General features: G+C 40.7%; 1 protein-coding gene across 3 annotated transcripts in view; it reads left to right on the top strand.

Annotated features, from left to right (window-relative positions):
- LOC145159637 (cysteine-rich receptor-like protein kinase 2) overlaps nucleotides 1-16,484 on the top strand; it is a 71,320-nt gene that overhangs the window by 30,191 nt on the left and 24,645 nt on the right. The window contains exon 8 of one of the 3 annotated variants that reach the window (XM_079078655.1): nucleotides 7,501-7,660. The exons of 1 other annotated variant lie outside the window; for it this stretch is intronic. In XM_079078655.1, the coding sequence (XP_078934781.1) occupies nucleotides 7,501-7,560 (60 nt within the window). In that variant the 3' untranslated portion in view covers nucleotides 7,561-7,660. Of the gene's footprint in view, nucleotides 1-848; nucleotides 981-7,500; nucleotides 7,661-16,484 lie in introns of those variants that run through there. One more of the 3 variants, XM_079078656.1, reaches the window with a different exon arrangement.

Here is a 16,484-nt window from a genome sequence, read left to right as displayed (position 1 = left end):
TTGTGCATTAAGCCCATCACACCATATGACTTATTTAGTAAAGTGATGGACTTAATGGATTAACTCCTTAATGGGTTAAGTGAGAATCATAAAACCTCAATTGTCATTTTATGTGAAACCCTAATTTCACTTAGACTTTGTGTTGGGCCTTTCTATCGGGCTTTGGCGATTAGACTATTAATGGGCTTTCCAAGAATAAGAAAATAAACTAAATAATTATATGGGTTTTAGGACAAGGCCCATGTGAGAGTCTTGGGCCCTATTTGGAAAATTGGGCCATACTGGGGCCTTTATGATTACGCAATATTGGACCATGGGAATACCAATAGTTTGGACTAGAATAATTGAACGGGCCTTAAGGAAAGACCATGTAGAGGTCTGAGCCCAATTTGGAAAATTAGGCCACATGTTGGGCTTTGGCCCATTAGTTGACTTTTGGGCCTTTGGAGTGTGAGTTGGACCTTGGTCTTGGAACCCAATTATTAATTAGGTATTGTTTGATGTTGAAAGCTTGGGAACCTGTCAACCAGCACCTGGAGTTTTGTCTGCGGGACTTCAACATGTTGGTTGTGGGCCGTGAGTATTCCATCCCGAGGATGATTGGACTCATAGTATGTGGGCATTCCAACCTGTTGGTTGTGGGCCTGGGGTATTCCATCCCGATGATGATTGGACCCATAGTATGTTGGCATTCCAACCGGATGGTTGAGGGCCTGGGGTATTCCAACCCGATGGTTGACTGGACCCATAGTATGATGTTTATGATAATGTCTGTATTGTTCTGGGTATGGATATATTGGGGGAACTCACTAAGCTTTCGGGCTTACAGTTTCAGTTTATTATTTCAGGTACATCAGGGGATCGTGGCAATTCAAAGGCGTGATCCTACAGCTCCTCACTTTTTATGACTTTGCTTCTGGGATACTCTGATATGATACATTTTGAAAACAAGTTTTGTAATGGTTAGTGGTTTTGGAAATGTTTTAAAATTTTTAAATTGGCTTGAATTTTTGGGATGTTACAAGTTCGTATCAAAGCCTTGGTTTGAGTGAATTGGAGGAACATTCGTGTGAATCCAGTCTCAAATCAAGTAAAGTTTTCAAAATAGTTTTTTTTTAAATGGTTTTCAAAATAAGTAAAAGAGGATGCGAAGTGTATGATCAGCCAGAGCCAGTAAGTAGACTCCAAAATACCATACAGTTAGTTGATATTGTGATATGTTAGAACAACATGCTAGTGCTAGGCTAGGGATCTTCAGGAATTGCATGATAGAATTGTCTGATTACATGATGCCTGCTAGCCTAGGGTTTCCTTTATATGAGATTGGCATCATTACTGTAGTGGCTTAGTGTATGCATCACGGTTATACATAATTAAGATCTTATAGCCTGGGAATGTTTGATTTGGCCTTATGTTCTGTTATTGTTTGATTGGGAGCTTAGGGTAGGGTTGGATATTCCAAAGTCTATGGGGTCCAGTGTTATGTATGGCTAGCATACACTGGTACTGCAGGGTTGGTGGAAGTTTTATAGGTGGGTGGGTTGTGTGAGGCCGGTAGATCAGTTGTGATACAGTTAGCCTCCCTCTAGGAGTGAGGATTGGTCGACCACCATGATTATGTATATTGTTAGGGCGTTATGATGATACTTGAGACAAATATGGGTAGGTGTGGAAGGTAGTATGGTCCCGTACTACTAAAAGCACAGGACCCATACGCGTAGCAAGGAAGTGACAACCCCTAGGATTTGGTTGAGAGTTGGTTCCCTGTCATTATATGGGCTATTAGAGATCTTTCTGGTGTATTATCAGAATGTTGGTTGCGATACGTCATGAGACCGGATCCGGATCAGGATTGGGAGATGGCAGCCAGGATATGCCAGTATTTTCAGAGGATCGTGTCAGTGAGATCATCCGAGTGGAGGTGACCAAGGATGTCCAAGGATAGTTGCCAGAGATGTTTGGGTCTATCAAGACTGCCACGGTTGAGTATTTTTATGAGCGCTATGCAGCCATTGCCAAGACGGTTTCCGCGGCAGCTATAACAGCTGTAACGATGGCGGGGGAAGGAGCTAGTCAAGCTCGCTAGTGCTGGGACATGTTTTGATGGGGAGAGGGCTGCAGTTACTTGGGATCATGGAGATGTTCCATACTCGTTACATTCCGCGGGTTGAGCAGGAGAGTCTAGCATATGAGTTTTTAGATTGAGGCATCGGGGGTTTTGCTCGAGGCCGGAATGTGAGTCGCGAGGACTCCGAAAAGGAGTGATGATTATGTTCATCTGGGGTTTTGCAGCTGGAAGTAGAATGGATAATTGATGGATTGGAATGTCGTTTTAAAGGGCAAGGATTGTGCCCTTTCTGTTTTCGAGCTCAAAGGAGTGAGCAGGCTTGTGACCCTAGGATCAGGTTGTATTTCAGCTCGGGGTCAATTGGTCGTCGGGATTGGCGACAGTAGTTCAGCGCTGGTGAGCGCGGGTGGGTCAAGGTGACATAAGTATCTTGTGAGATCCGATTCGCCTTGGATCTCTTGCATCAGACGGTAAGGATTGATTGTACGATCTATTGCACTTTCGGGATTAGAGACTATGTCTTGGGATTAGTTTGTAGCCCGGTATAGGGAAGAGGTTGCTTCAACTACTGCAGTTCAGCTGTGGATGACTGTGCTGGTGAGCAAGTCAGGGAGCGAGACCCTGAATGATATGATTTCTAGAGCCGAGAGCGGGAGATTTGTTGGAGCACTTTGGGAAGAAGGGTATTATATGCGAAGTATGCGGACAGGGTCCCACATGATGGTTATTCAGCATTATCAGGACTGTTCGTTTCACTGGGATTCAGGAAGTGTTCATCTAGTTATTAAAAGCATGCGATCATATTGGGTTGGCTAGTAAAGGAGTACTAGTTGGAAAGGTCTGGTTGTCATCAGATCAATAGTTGGAAAGTGAGAAGGACTGGAAAAATTTTCAAATTTTCATGTATTCTGAAGACTTAGTTGAAACTAAGTAGGGGAGAATCGTCTTGGAATGCAGAAACATGATTGGTTTTGAAATGGGATAAGTTTCGCATCGTTATCAAGAAGGAGGACAACCTAAGTGGCTGTTTGGTTTGAGGCTTGTGTGAGTTGGGAGTTCGATAAAACTCCCCAACATGGGAATCGCGTCTTCTCGGTGCTGGATAACAGAATTTGGGGAATCAGGTTGGGATTCTAGCCATGAATTAAGTTCAGTTGTGTGTTAGGTCAAGTGTGTGTCGACCGGTATGGAAAGTGTTGTAAGACTGCAGGGGTAGCCGTAGCATTCACTAGCGATCAGGTAGTATGGAAAGTGTTGTAAGAGTATGGGGTTAGCCGTAGCATTCACTAGCGATCAGGTAGTATGGGAAGTGTTTTAAGTCTGCAGGTGTAGCTATAACATTCACCAGGTTGGCAGATAGTGTGATAAGTGTTGTAAGACTGCGGATGTCGCTGTAGCATTCACCAGGTTAGCAGATAGTGCTAGAGCGATGCAAGTCTGTGGGTGTAGCCGCAGCATTCACTGGGTTGGTATGTAGCATGAGCACATTGTTAGGACATGGAAGGGACAATAGTAACCACCAGTTCGGGTGTAGCAGTGAGGACATGAAAATTCACGGATGGGTTTATGGGTTTTCCCAGAGGGATTAGACCTGATTAAGCCGGTGGTAAGACTGTAGGGACGTCACTACAATGATGAGATCAAGAAAGCAATGGATTGCTTAAGGTTGCTTGTGATGTAAGGCTACCATTGGTCATGTAGCAATTGCTTTTAGCCGTGGATTTGGTAACGACGGGATACGACGCATGGATCCGATCGGTTGGATCAGGAGGTTGTTAGAGTCGTAGTGGCATGATAACTAGTGGCAACTAGTTCCAGGGAAGGATTTCGTTCGGAATTCGTGTGAGGTAACTATGTGGGAGAGCTTTAGCTCCGCGACCGAGCCGGAACCCAATATTCCAGATGAGTGTTACTCGGTTGTGGCGAATCAGAGGATTTTTGGATGAGATGCAAGGATAGGTCCTTGGATTTCAAGTTATGGGTTAGACGTGAGTTATGTATATAGTGGTATTCCAATCTAGGTTATTCCATCGTGAGGATGACCGGACCCTACGATAGAATGGACCTGACGTGTTTGGTATTGGTTGATTGGACCAAACATGTGTGTGATACGAGGGTATTCCATCCTATGGATGACTGGACCCGTCGTAGGCATGCCTGGTATTCCAGCCCGAGGCTGATTGGGCCAGGTATGAGTGTTTGTGCTTATGAGCCGGTTATTATACGTATGTGGTTCGGGAACTAAAGGAAACATTGTCTTGACAAACCTAAAAGGGTTCATCTCCCAGTTTCCATCCCGTTGTTCATTACATCGCTGGGAATTGGTTAACGAAACGAGTTTCTCTTGAAGGAGTACCTAATCTCTTGCCAAGAAGAGGATTACAGGTAGCAGTGTGGGATTTGTGTTTCCGTTTTTGGGTGGGAACCCCAGGTTATTAACAATTGAGTAGCCAGTTGGTAGTTTAGTGTGATGAATTCCATCTCGAGACTTCAGATTTCAGATTGAGTAATGTGATCATAATGCGGGGAATTCGTCCATTTTCGAGTTTTAAAACCCTGTTAGGGTGGTTTTGATCACCTTGGGAAGGCTGGGTCTATGCACGGGATTGTGGCCATGTAGTTCAAGTTGCCTGGCATGTGAGGAATGATAAGAAGCAATTTCGAGGACGAAATCAAATTTAAGTGGGGGAGAGTTGTAACACCCAGATTAAAATAAGATAATTAAACACTAAACCTGGAACCTCGAGAAGTAATTATTATTATTATTTTATATTATTATGATCCAAAACTGAATAATAATTAGTTGGGAGTTGGTTTCGGGAAGCCAAATGTCAAGATTGGAATCTCCGGGGGTTAAAGTGTAATTTTGGGACCTAATTGTAAAGAATTCATTGAAACAGGGCCTAAGAGTAACTTTTGGACCTAAGTTGAAAAGAATTTGTCAGGCAGGGACTGCATGGTGATTTCGGGGACTTAAACTGAAAAGATTTCTTATGGAGAGGGTTTAAATGTGTAATATGTGCAAATGGTTGAAGATGGATTCGAGTGAATCCGTCACCCTCATTAACCTTCCTGTATATATATATTCATCATAACCCACCAAACCCTAGACCTAACCCTAATTTCATACTCCAGACGCCAACCCCACTCTTCCCTCCGGTCGGCGCCGCCACTGTGCCGCCATGGGTGCCGCCGAAGAAGCTGTGAACGCCGAAGATGAAGCCACCGTCGGACGCCCTTCCCCGTCATTGTTGCTACTGTCCTTCGCTTCACCCTTCCTTCTCCACCATTTCAGTGACATCTCAGCCATGAATCGCCGCCGCTGCCGCCTGTGATGTCATGGTCGGCTGTGAGTGAACCACCAAAGGCCACTTCGGAGCTGTGAATACCAATGCATGCGTCATGATCAACTGAAGTCGCCGCCACCTCTTTCGACCTTCGCATTGTGCCGCCGCCTCCACCCTTGCGGCTGTTTCCCTCCGGCGAGATCGAGTGGCCGCCGGGAACACCCGCTTCCACCCTCTTCTTCTTTTCCATTCGTTAACCACTGTTGTTGTGCGTGTTCTGAGTCTAGATGTGTTCGAGTTGCTGCTGCCAAAGGAAAAGCCAAGGAAAAACCACTATGGCCGCCAGCCATGGTGGCTGCTGCCTCAAGGACCGCCATGGAGGGTGTGTGTGCTTCTGTAGGGTGTTATTTTTGTGTGTGTGTGTTTATTAGTGTTAGTGTGTGTGTGTTAATCAGATGGTATTGTAAATTGTAACAAGTGGAATAATGAAATAAAAATCTAAACCACCACCGTGAGGTGGTGGCTGCCGCCTCCTGCCGCCACCGGCCGCCGTGTCGGGTGGCGGTATGCTTTGTTTGCGTTTGGACCTCGTTTGGGGGATGTTTGGACAATGTGGGACCAATGAAACCCTAGTGGGCCCAATGGAACCCTAAGGGGCCAATAAGGCCCAATGTGACCTAAAAGCCCAACCAATGGACTAATGGGCTAGTATTGGGTTGGAAAACCCTAAGAGCATAACACCCTAAATGAAGGAATTGTTTGGGACACACACGAGAATTAATTATTAAACCTAAAATAATAATTAATAATCATTGGCAAACTAACTTAAGGCAAGAATAGACTTAATGGATTAAGTCCTTAATGGGTTAAGTAAGAAACACTCAACCCTAATCATCATTTAATGAGAAAACCCTAATTTTGGGATTATGGGCTTGGAATATCGGGACCCACATTTGGGCCATTGGAATGGAATTGTGCATTAAGCCCATCACACCATATGACTTCTTTAGTAAAGTGAGGGACTTAATGGATTAACTCCTTAATGGGTTAAGTGAGAAACACTTAACCCTAATTGTCATTTTATGTGAAACCCTAATTTCACTTGGAGTTTGTGTTGGGCCTTTCTATCGGGCTTTGGCGATTGGACTATTAATGGGATTTCCAATAATAAGCAAATGGACTAAATAATTATATGGGTTTTTGGACAAGGCCCATGTGAGAGTCTTGGGCCCAATTTGGAAAATTTGGCCATAGATGGGCCATACCGGGGCCTTTATGATTACGTGATATTGGACCATGGGAATGCCAATAGTTTGGAGTAGAATAATTGAACGGACCTTAAGGAAAGACCATGTAGAGGTCTGGTCCTAATTTGGAAAATTGGGCCACATGTTGGAATTTGGCCCATTACTTGAGTTTTGGGCCTTTGGAGTGTGAGTTGGACCTTGGGCTTGGAACCCAATTATTAATTGGGTGTTGTTTGATGTTGACAGCTTGGGAACCTGTCAACCAGCAGCTGGAGTTTTGTTTGCGGGAAGGTAGGATAATATTATGTGGTATGTGGTATGGTCTAAGGAACCAAGGCCGGCCCTTTGAATTGTTATTGGTTATGTTATGCTAGTTTGATCGGTTAGATCGGTATCCTAGACGGTAGGATGATAACATGTGATATGTGGTATGACCTGTTAGTACGGTATCCTAGAGGGTAGGATAATATTATGTGGTATGTGGTATGGTCCGTAGACCAGTTGTTTTCTATAGACTGTTATGTGATTATCTGTTATATGTGCACATGTTTGTTTGGCGGTTGAGGCTTATCTACTTTGAGCGAAAGCCAATATACCTGGGCATTCCAACCTATTGGTTGTGGGCCGTGAGTATTCCATCCTAAGGATGATTAGACTCATAATATGTGGGCATTCCAACCTATTGGTTGTGGGCCTGGGGTATTCCATCCCGAGGATGATTGGACCCATAGTATGTTGGCATTCCAACTGGATGGTTGAGGGCTTGGGGTATTCCAACCCGATGGTTGACTGGACCCATAGTATGCTGTTTATGATAATGTCTGTATTGTTGTGGGTATGGGTATATTGGGAGAACTCACTAAGCTTTCGGGCTTACAGTTTCAGTTTATTGTTTCAGGTACATCTGGGGATCGTGGCAAGGAAAAGGCGTGATCGTACAGCTCCTCACTTTTTATGACTTTGCTTCTGGGATACTCTGATATGATACATTTTGAAAACAAGTTTTGTAATGGTTAATGGTTTTGGAAATGTTTTAAAAGTTTTAAATTGGCTTGAAATTTTGGGATGTTACACGTGGTGTAGGGAATGAGTACATATGACGTACTCCTAGAAGTGGAATCAGGTCATTTTTGGGCCTTGGGCCATGTTTGGTTGGGATTAGCTTTGAAAGGGTAAAATGGTATTTTACCCTAAAGAGAGAAAGTATGTTATAGACCTTTGATTATGAGTTCTGTATTGATCTGGTTCCAAGTGCAGCTCTGATAGCCAATGCACGTTATCGGTTAGCACCGCCTGAGATGCAAGAGTTGTCTACACAACTACATGAGCTGTTAGATAAGGGTTTTATCAGGTAGAGTAGTTCACCCTGTGGAGCGCTGATTTGGTTTGTGAAAAGGAAAGATAGCTCCCACAGGATGTGCATCGACTACCATGAGTTGAACAAGTTAATTATGAAGAAATTTTATCCGCTTCCAAGGATTGATGATTTGTTCGATCAGTTACAGGGTGCATCTTGGTTCTCCAAGATGCATCTGCGTTCAGGCTACCATCACATAAGTTACACTTAAAGCGTAATAGGCGTAGCTCAACTTACAAGGTTTCTAGTAAAAACTTAGAACTTTGTGGTCAGAACTTCTTCGTTGAATGCTCACCTTACTATACTAAAAGAACAGAAAGAGAAGTTGAATCATGAGGGACTGAAATGTTCAAAGATAAGAAGAGAAAGACTCTTGAATCAAGAGAATCGTGTAAGAAATATGAGAGCCTAGAGCCTCATATTTATAGTAATTGAATTTTCAAAAACCACCATTTATAGTTACTTAAACAACCTTATAGTTATTTAAACGACCAAACGCCCCTTTATAATACTATTTTAAATAATAGTCTTATATCGACCGCATCATCGACACCTTTCTAATGATGTGTGTGTGTGTGTGTATATATATATATATATATATATATATATATGAATTATACGTTATTTTACTACGTAAATATGCTATTATAAATTATAACTTATTTATACGAACTCTGTTTTTGACATTCTTTATATTCACGTCTAGCTATCGACGATATCTACAACATTCATTTAGACTCCGTTGGCTAATTTTGACTTTATTTTTAAAGTTGTATTTTAACAGGCTTACACTGTTAAAGTCCGTTAAAAATTCATAACTTTGTCATCCGACCTTCATTTTCGTCTGTATTTTTATTGTTGAACTCCTATTAATGATATCTTTAGTTATCGTTTGGAATGTTTCGGCTAAAAATCGACTGATCTAAAATTCGATTTCTGAACTGTATACTGTTATGCTGAATCTTAGAAAAATCATAACTTCCTCTAACGAAATCAGATTTAGACGTTCTTTATATGTACGCTCTCGGCTTGACAACTACTACAAATTTTGTTTAGATCACTATGGCTAAAAAGTATTTTATAAAAAATTTACTTTTTAGATTACATAGAATCGTGTCGGTTTAATTAGGAAACTTCAACAGGTAATAACTTCTTCGTTATAAGTCGGATTCAGCATTCCTTATATCTCTAGAATCCATGTTACATATACTATAAATTTTGGTAAGATTATTTGTCCTAAATAATATTCTATCAAAAAGTCATTTTTAATGCTTATTGTCTCTAAATTGACTAGACAAATATGCGGATGTTACAATTACCCCCCCCCCCCCCCCCCCGCCCCCCCCCCCCCCCTTAGGATGATTAAGTACATGAATCATCAACAAAAAAGGGATTGTATAATGACTTCGCACGATACCTTTCCATCCTAGGAGTTAATGGTAACTCTCATATCCTTTCTATTGAGTTTCTAATTCTTAGACTTCTTAACCGCTGACAGTGCTGCACCTATTCTTACTTCTAAATTTGATCTCCATCAGAGACACCTGCTCTTTTTAGAATAGAGTTAAACTAAATTAAGGTCCTTACTTCGAATATCGTAACATACTGATGGTTCATGCATCTAATGAACTTTCGTCGTATGAGGCAATGGCTAGACTCAGGTCTTTTGAGTCAGACTCCAACATGGATGATGTCTAGAGATGCACAAAGACCCGATCCGATCCGATCCGATCCGGATCCGGATCCGATCCGGTTTGATGACGTCATAGCCGATCCGAATAAGCCAATAATCCGAACCGGTTTCAAACCGGATTTGACCGGTTTTCCGAGGCCCCAATCCGAATCGGTTTAATCCGATCCGGTTACAATCCGATCCGAAATCCGATCCGAATTTGGTTTTTTTTTAAAAAAAAAAAAACATTTTTTGGACCTCATATATAACAAAAAATGTTGATAAGCCTTGTGCATATTCTTCATCCATGATCTCCGGTTCAACATTTTGTGGTAGTGGGCCTTCTAGTGATGCCAAGTGTTGTATACGTTCCACCGAATCCAAGTAATCCTTCAAGCAAACGCAAACCTCTACCGCAACCGGGGTAAGATTCGTCCTCAACTTTGATAAAACTCTACCACTAAAAGAAAAAGCGGATTCCGAAGCTACCGTGGAAGCTTAGACGGTTAGTAAATCGCGGGCCATGACGGAGAGAATAGGAAATTGTGCTTCCTTTTCTCTCCACCAAGCCAAAAGATCCAAAATTTTAAATTGTGGTGCACTCATGAATTTTAAAAAATTTGACCCCATATAAATTCCAAGTTCGCTACTAGGGGTTAATGTGCGTGCTTTTTTGTTTTGTTCCTCCAAAAGGTAGTTATAGAGGTCGATATGAAAATCCGTTCGACCCCCACCACTACCCGATGCACCACTAGTAGAGTCGGTTACACTTGCAAAAGTGTTTCACATATCGCCATACTTTGTAGCGTAAATGCCAAACAAATTAGTAAAAGTATTATTAAAAGTGTGTATTTGGTTACGGATGTAGTTTGAGTCATCTTTGTCCAAATTTAAAGACATAGAAATTTTGGTAATCAAAGCCTCTACACCCGTAACATTGATACATGAGTTTAATGCCGCGGCACAAGTAAAAAGTGGTGGCATTTGTTTGAAACATTTGACTAGTTTTTGTCTCATTGGTCTCGTAACCAAAACAAATATTTCACTTCTTTGTTCAAAACGCTCCAATTGTGCAGACATCAACCATAATTCATTTAGTAACAACGGACTTGTAGGGTAATACACGCCCGATAAAAAAGTGGTTGATTGTTTAAAAACTTTTAACATTTCCACAAACTCTTCCATCAAATCCCAATCATAATCCGAAACCGGATTTTTTCCTTTTGAAATTGTGTCGTAAAATAATTGTAAAGCGATTCTTTGACGTGTCAAACTTTCAAACATCATACATGTTGAACTCCATCTAGTGTCAACATCCCAATGAGGACTATATGGAGTTACGTTTATGGAAATGGCAAACTTTCGATATTTTTCCATTGTAGCTTTATTTTTTCCAAAAACTCTAGTTAACACAGTTTTGAATTTTTCAATCGTCGAATCTATCATTTTTAAACCATCTTGTACCGCAAGATTAATAATGTGACAAACACATCTAGTATGAAAAAACGAGCCATCCAAAATAGGTTTATATTTTGCAATTAATCTTTTTGCCGTGACAGTATTATTACTTGCATTGTCAAACGAAATAGAGAAGATTTTGTCGCGTAAATTATAAGTCTCTATAACGCTTACTAAAATTGCAAATAATCGTGCCCCCGTGTGAGGATGCGCAAAAAGTTCAAAAGCAATAACTCGTTTGTTCATTACCCAAGTAGTGGGATCTATCCAATGTGCCGTGACGGCAAGATAGCTTTTGGGACAAGTACCGGTGGAGGACCAAACATCACACGTTAAAGAAACACCGGTTTTTATATTTAAAAATCCCAATTGCATATCTTTTTTGGCTATATCCCAATACTTTAAAGCATCACGTCTAGAGCCCAATCCGGTTTTTGTGCCCATCTCTAATGATGTCACACCCCCGGACCAGACGGCGGAAATGTCCGGAGGTGGGTGACTACATTGTGCAGTATCATAACAATTGGATATAAATGAAACAGAGCAATCCAAACATCATACATTGAGATAACAAACTTACATTGTTAAATATTGTATTTGTCCTTCGAATTACACAAAAGAATCATAAGCAGAAAATTTCAAACTACAGCCAAATAGTCCTGCATCCGCGTCCCTTGTTACCTGCTTACTAGATCCCTGAGATTACAAGTCGTTTTGAAAAGCGTCAACTAAAAAGTTGGTGAGTTAATAAACATTTTTGTATAAGATAGTTTTACACTTGTTTAGAATCGTTCTTATTGTACTTTCAGAAAATCCGATATTTTCTATGAAATCGTTTTGAAGCCATGCTTTGAAAATCATGGATATATGTGTGCATGTCGTTACTTTTGTTCATCCTTATAGGGAGTGATTATGAAAAGTAGTGTAATTTGTAAAACCGAGCTGTGTTCGAGAATAGTTCTTTTGTATAGAAATAGCCAACCGTTTCTAGAAAATCCCCTATTCTCGAAAAGAGAATATTGTTGTAAATCTTGTTTTTCTTATCGAGTAAAATTGAGTGTGCGTTCTACGTTATCGTTATCGAAATCGTATAAAATCGTTACCTCCAAAAAATCCTATATTTTCTGCTATAAAATATGCGTAAGCTCTATTTCCAACTGTGTAAACTTGCATGTATGTGTATTAGTTTATCCTTTTCAAAAAGAGTCGTCTACGAACGTTTTCCATAAAGTCCTACGTTTTCTGATTTGTAAAATAGCAGTGTCAGGACTCCATACTTGTTAGATGAAAGAATCAACATGGCAATTGTGGGCATTCTACGCGATGAAAAAGAACAGTCAACGCAACAAATGCGGACCATCACTTATCATGTGTAGGAAAGTCAACACAACGTGCCAAAATTTATTTATGAGGTTTTCCTTACATAAATTTCTAGATGACATAACATATTCTAGTGAGTCGTTATAACCATACTAATATGACGAAAGCCTGTTTTGGCGTTTCTCAGGCGACCTCGGTTTGGAAAAGACATTTGTCACCCTAGACTGGCCTGTCTAGCTGTAGCGAACAACGAAGGTGCAGGGTGTCAACCCCGTATAGATATATACACAAATTACCGCTCTCCCTCCAGGAGACTCTGCCTATAACTCCTTACAGGACTTTAGACGTATACTAATATTTTTATATTTAGGTACTTTTGAGATTTGTCTGATTAGAATATTAACAACCTTTTGAGAAATCGTTCGAGATCCATTATTTGTTATATAAATCATGATATCATACTCAATGAATAGAATTATCATTCTTGTTCCATATCGTTATTTGTGCTTGTTAACTGGATATTTCGGGTTCATTCCGTTCCGTTCATTGAAAATTAGGTCGTTTTGAACGCTTATCAAAATGACCCAACATTATCGAAATTGGCAAAATGGTCTTTCCTTTCCATGAATTGTCGGCTTAGGCCCATTTTAGTGAAGAGAAAAGTATCAAGTTATAATTTGTGTAAATTTATAACTGCAGGTTATGACACGCATTTTCTGTTTTATGACATATAGATTATTACTTATGTTCTTGAAGGTTTTACGACAGCAGTTTATGACATGCAAATATTTTTTTCATGAAAACTCTATTTTCGTATATTTTTCCTTGATAAAATTATTTATATTAAATAATCACAAATATTCACAATTAGTTTGTTAGTCTGGTAAAGAGTCATGAGCATGACATAATATTCCAAAATAACCCTTGTATTTATGTTTGGCCAAAAATAATGATCCAAAATATTATTATTTCCATACTTTAATCATTTTCAAAATATTTTGTCCCACAACTTGTCAAGTTAATCTTGAGCGAATACTTATAGTTGTTGTTATAAAAATCCATGACTTATACTTGGTAACGTACTAATTCTTGTTTCCAAACATGATTTGTGAAATATAATCCAAACTCTTGAGACTTAACCAAAATCTCGAGTTTTTGGACTATTTATACGGTTTTCATACTTAAGCACATGTAGGATGGCATGTATACACAATAAACAAATAGATCATGATTTACACAAGGATTTGACTTGTATTCTCCCCTAAAAATAATAGAAATCTCGAAAAAGTAGGGGTATGAAGCTCACCTTGGTTCGCTTGCTGGGTGATTTGAAGGGATGTGAGGAAGTTTCCAAGCTCCAAAACTTGGGAGGTTCTTTAATCTTTAGAATATTCTAAGAATAATTTTATGTGTAAATATATTGAAATCTCAGGAATAATGTTGAGAATTATTATTCAAAGAAGATAAAATACTTACAAAAAGAGAAATCTGGAAATTTTCTTTGGAGGAGATGAGACTTGAAGCTTGAATAAGTTGAGAGCACTTCTAGAAGTTCACTGGTTGTGAAAATGGGAAGTGGAATTATGGGGAGGAAAGGAGGAGTTCACGTATCAAGAAGGAGGGGATAAGGGTGACATGACACTTTCTTGGAGGACTGGTGTATAATGCTTGGTCACCCATGGATATTTTGTGTTTAACTGGGATTGCATAGGAAATGAAGAATTTGCATCCTATCATAAAGTCAACCCTTATCTTCTTAGAATCCCCTAACAAAATCTTGGGTATTATTTTTATATAAATATGTTTAAAATAATCAATTTTGGCATAAAATAGGGGTTTAAGGGGTTTAAGATATGAAAAATATGAGTTTGATGTGATTTCCGACGTCAAAATGCCTTAAAATGATGAAAAGGTCCGAAAATGACAAAAATCCGGAGTGGAGTTCGGAGCCTGCGAGGGTCCGAAGTCAGATCCGAAATTCTGGAGTCATTCACAAAGACCCGGAGTCAACAGGAGAGTTTCGGAGTGTATTCTCGGATTCCGAAGGCACATTCGGGATCAATGGTTCGGTCCAGCTAGCAGTATTCTGAAGCGAGGCGAGGCTCGGCCTTCCGGTGCGAGGTTCCGAAGGCAATTCTGAGGATTTCGGAATGTTGTGGTCCGGATGAGGGGCTTAATCCGGAGCGAGATTGTCTGATTCAAGGGGGGGTTCCGAGATTGCGAGTCCTCTTGGTTCCTTAGAAGGTATTCCGAACCAAGAGGTTCAGGACCAAGAAGGTTCCGGACCAAGAGGTTCAGGACCAAGAGGGTTCCGGACCAAGAGGTTCAGGACCAAGAGGAGTCCAGACCAAGAGGATTCCGGACCAAGAGGGTCCTTTTGAGTTTTCTCCTTCGGTTTTGGGCTGTTTTCGACTGAGGAAGGTACATAGAGAGATTTGGGAGAGATTTCACATACTTGGAGAGATTTGGAAGAGATTCGATATACTTGGAGAGATTTGGAAGAGATTCGATATACTTGGAGAGATTTGATATACATAGAGAGATTTGGGAGAGATTTCCTATTCTTGGAGAGATTTGGGAGAGATTCGATATACTTGGAGAGATTTAGGAGAGATTTAATATTCTTGGAGTGATTTGGGAGAGACTTCATATACTTGGAGAGAATTGCATTCTAACTTTACATGGTTCATTAGGAACTCAAATTGTACACTTAAATGTGTTAGCACAAGTCTCACAATAGTCCTTGCTTACCTGAGGATAGAATTTCCTAGCCAAATATGCTAGTTGTGACATCATCCCCCCGTTAGAGGGAATTTTGTCCCGAAATTCTTTCGAAAGATAGGGTCATGGATAGGGGAATAGGTGAACGTACTTTCGATTTATAAAGTCTTCGCGCTCCCAAGTGAATTTCGGCTTACGTCTAGCGTTCTCTCGAACCTTCACAATCGGGATGTGGCTTTGTTTTGTTTACTTAACTTTTCCATTCATTGTTTTGGTAGGCTGAGCAATGATTAGGAGGTTCTAGTTCATTTTAGTCTTGTCTAGTGGAACGGGGAGGGTTTTGTCCGATAGACACCTCCTAGGTTCGACACATGGAACAGAGGGTGTACGTCACTAAGCTTGGAGGGTAGTTCTAGTTCATAGGCTGCCGGACTGATTCGTGCAAGGATTTCAAACGATTTGATGCATCGGGGCTTTAGTTTACCTTTCCCTTCAGCTCGAGTCATTTTTCCCCGAGGGGAGTTCTTAAATAATACCCTGATTTTGGGATTTCAAGGTTTTTAAGATGTTATCAACATAGCTCTTTTGTCGGTGTTACTATGGTTGGGGTTGTGTTCGGTTTTGGACTATCCCTCCCGTGGTTTCTCAAATAATCTCGTTTTTAGTGAGTGTGCTATTGGGCATTTTCCGAATAGCTGGCTGAGTATCTCCCACCTCAGCTCAATAGAGGATGATCTGCTCCTCTGGCTACATAGGGCCCTGAGGGGTGCAACTCCTATGCTCGAGTGGTAGTTGTTGTTATATGAATACTCGATTAGAAGCAAGTGGGTGTCCCAAACTTTGTCAATGTCCATTACACATGCTTCTTTTCGGGATGTGGGTTCTTGTTTACCTTGACCTCATCAGGTGGGATTTCTAGAGTTTCGGTGGTCTGATACTTGTTAGTGCTGAACACATGGAATGTAAAATGCCCGAGACTAGGTTCTTAGGTTAATCGGAGGCTATGAGTTATCGGGCCTAGCTTGGCGAGGCCTTTTGAATTCTCTCTTAAGGATCGGGATCCTGGTGTCCTAGAAATAGGGTTTTCTGAGCCCTAAGAGTTTGTACTATGGTCACCGAGGTTGAGTTTGTGTGTGGTGTAGTTAACCTTATGAGTCTTATATTATCTTGGGAGTTTTCTTTCTATGGTTTTCCTGAGCTAATGGTACGTCGGCCTCTGACAGTCCTCATTATTCGTTAAACATGTCTCCGATTCGGAGGTAGGGAGTGTCGATCCTTGAGGATGGGTTTTTTGGCTTATTTGTAGTCGGTGGTGCCTATGGTAGTTTCGTCTTTCTTTCTTATGAGCTAGATA

The sequence above is a fragment of the Lactuca virosa genome, chromosome 2, assembly GCF_052849685.1.
Source record: "Lactuca virosa cultivar CGN04683 chromosome 2, Lactuca_virosa_CGN04683_v6, whole genome shotgun sequence".
In the NCBI taxonomy this organism is placed as follows: domain Eukaryota; kingdom Viridiplantae; phylum Streptophyta; class Magnoliopsida; order Asterales; family Asteraceae; genus Lactuca; species Lactuca virosa.
The sequence above is the reverse complement of the archived record's forward strand: the minus strand, read 5'-3'. Positions and strand labels throughout refer to the sequence as shown.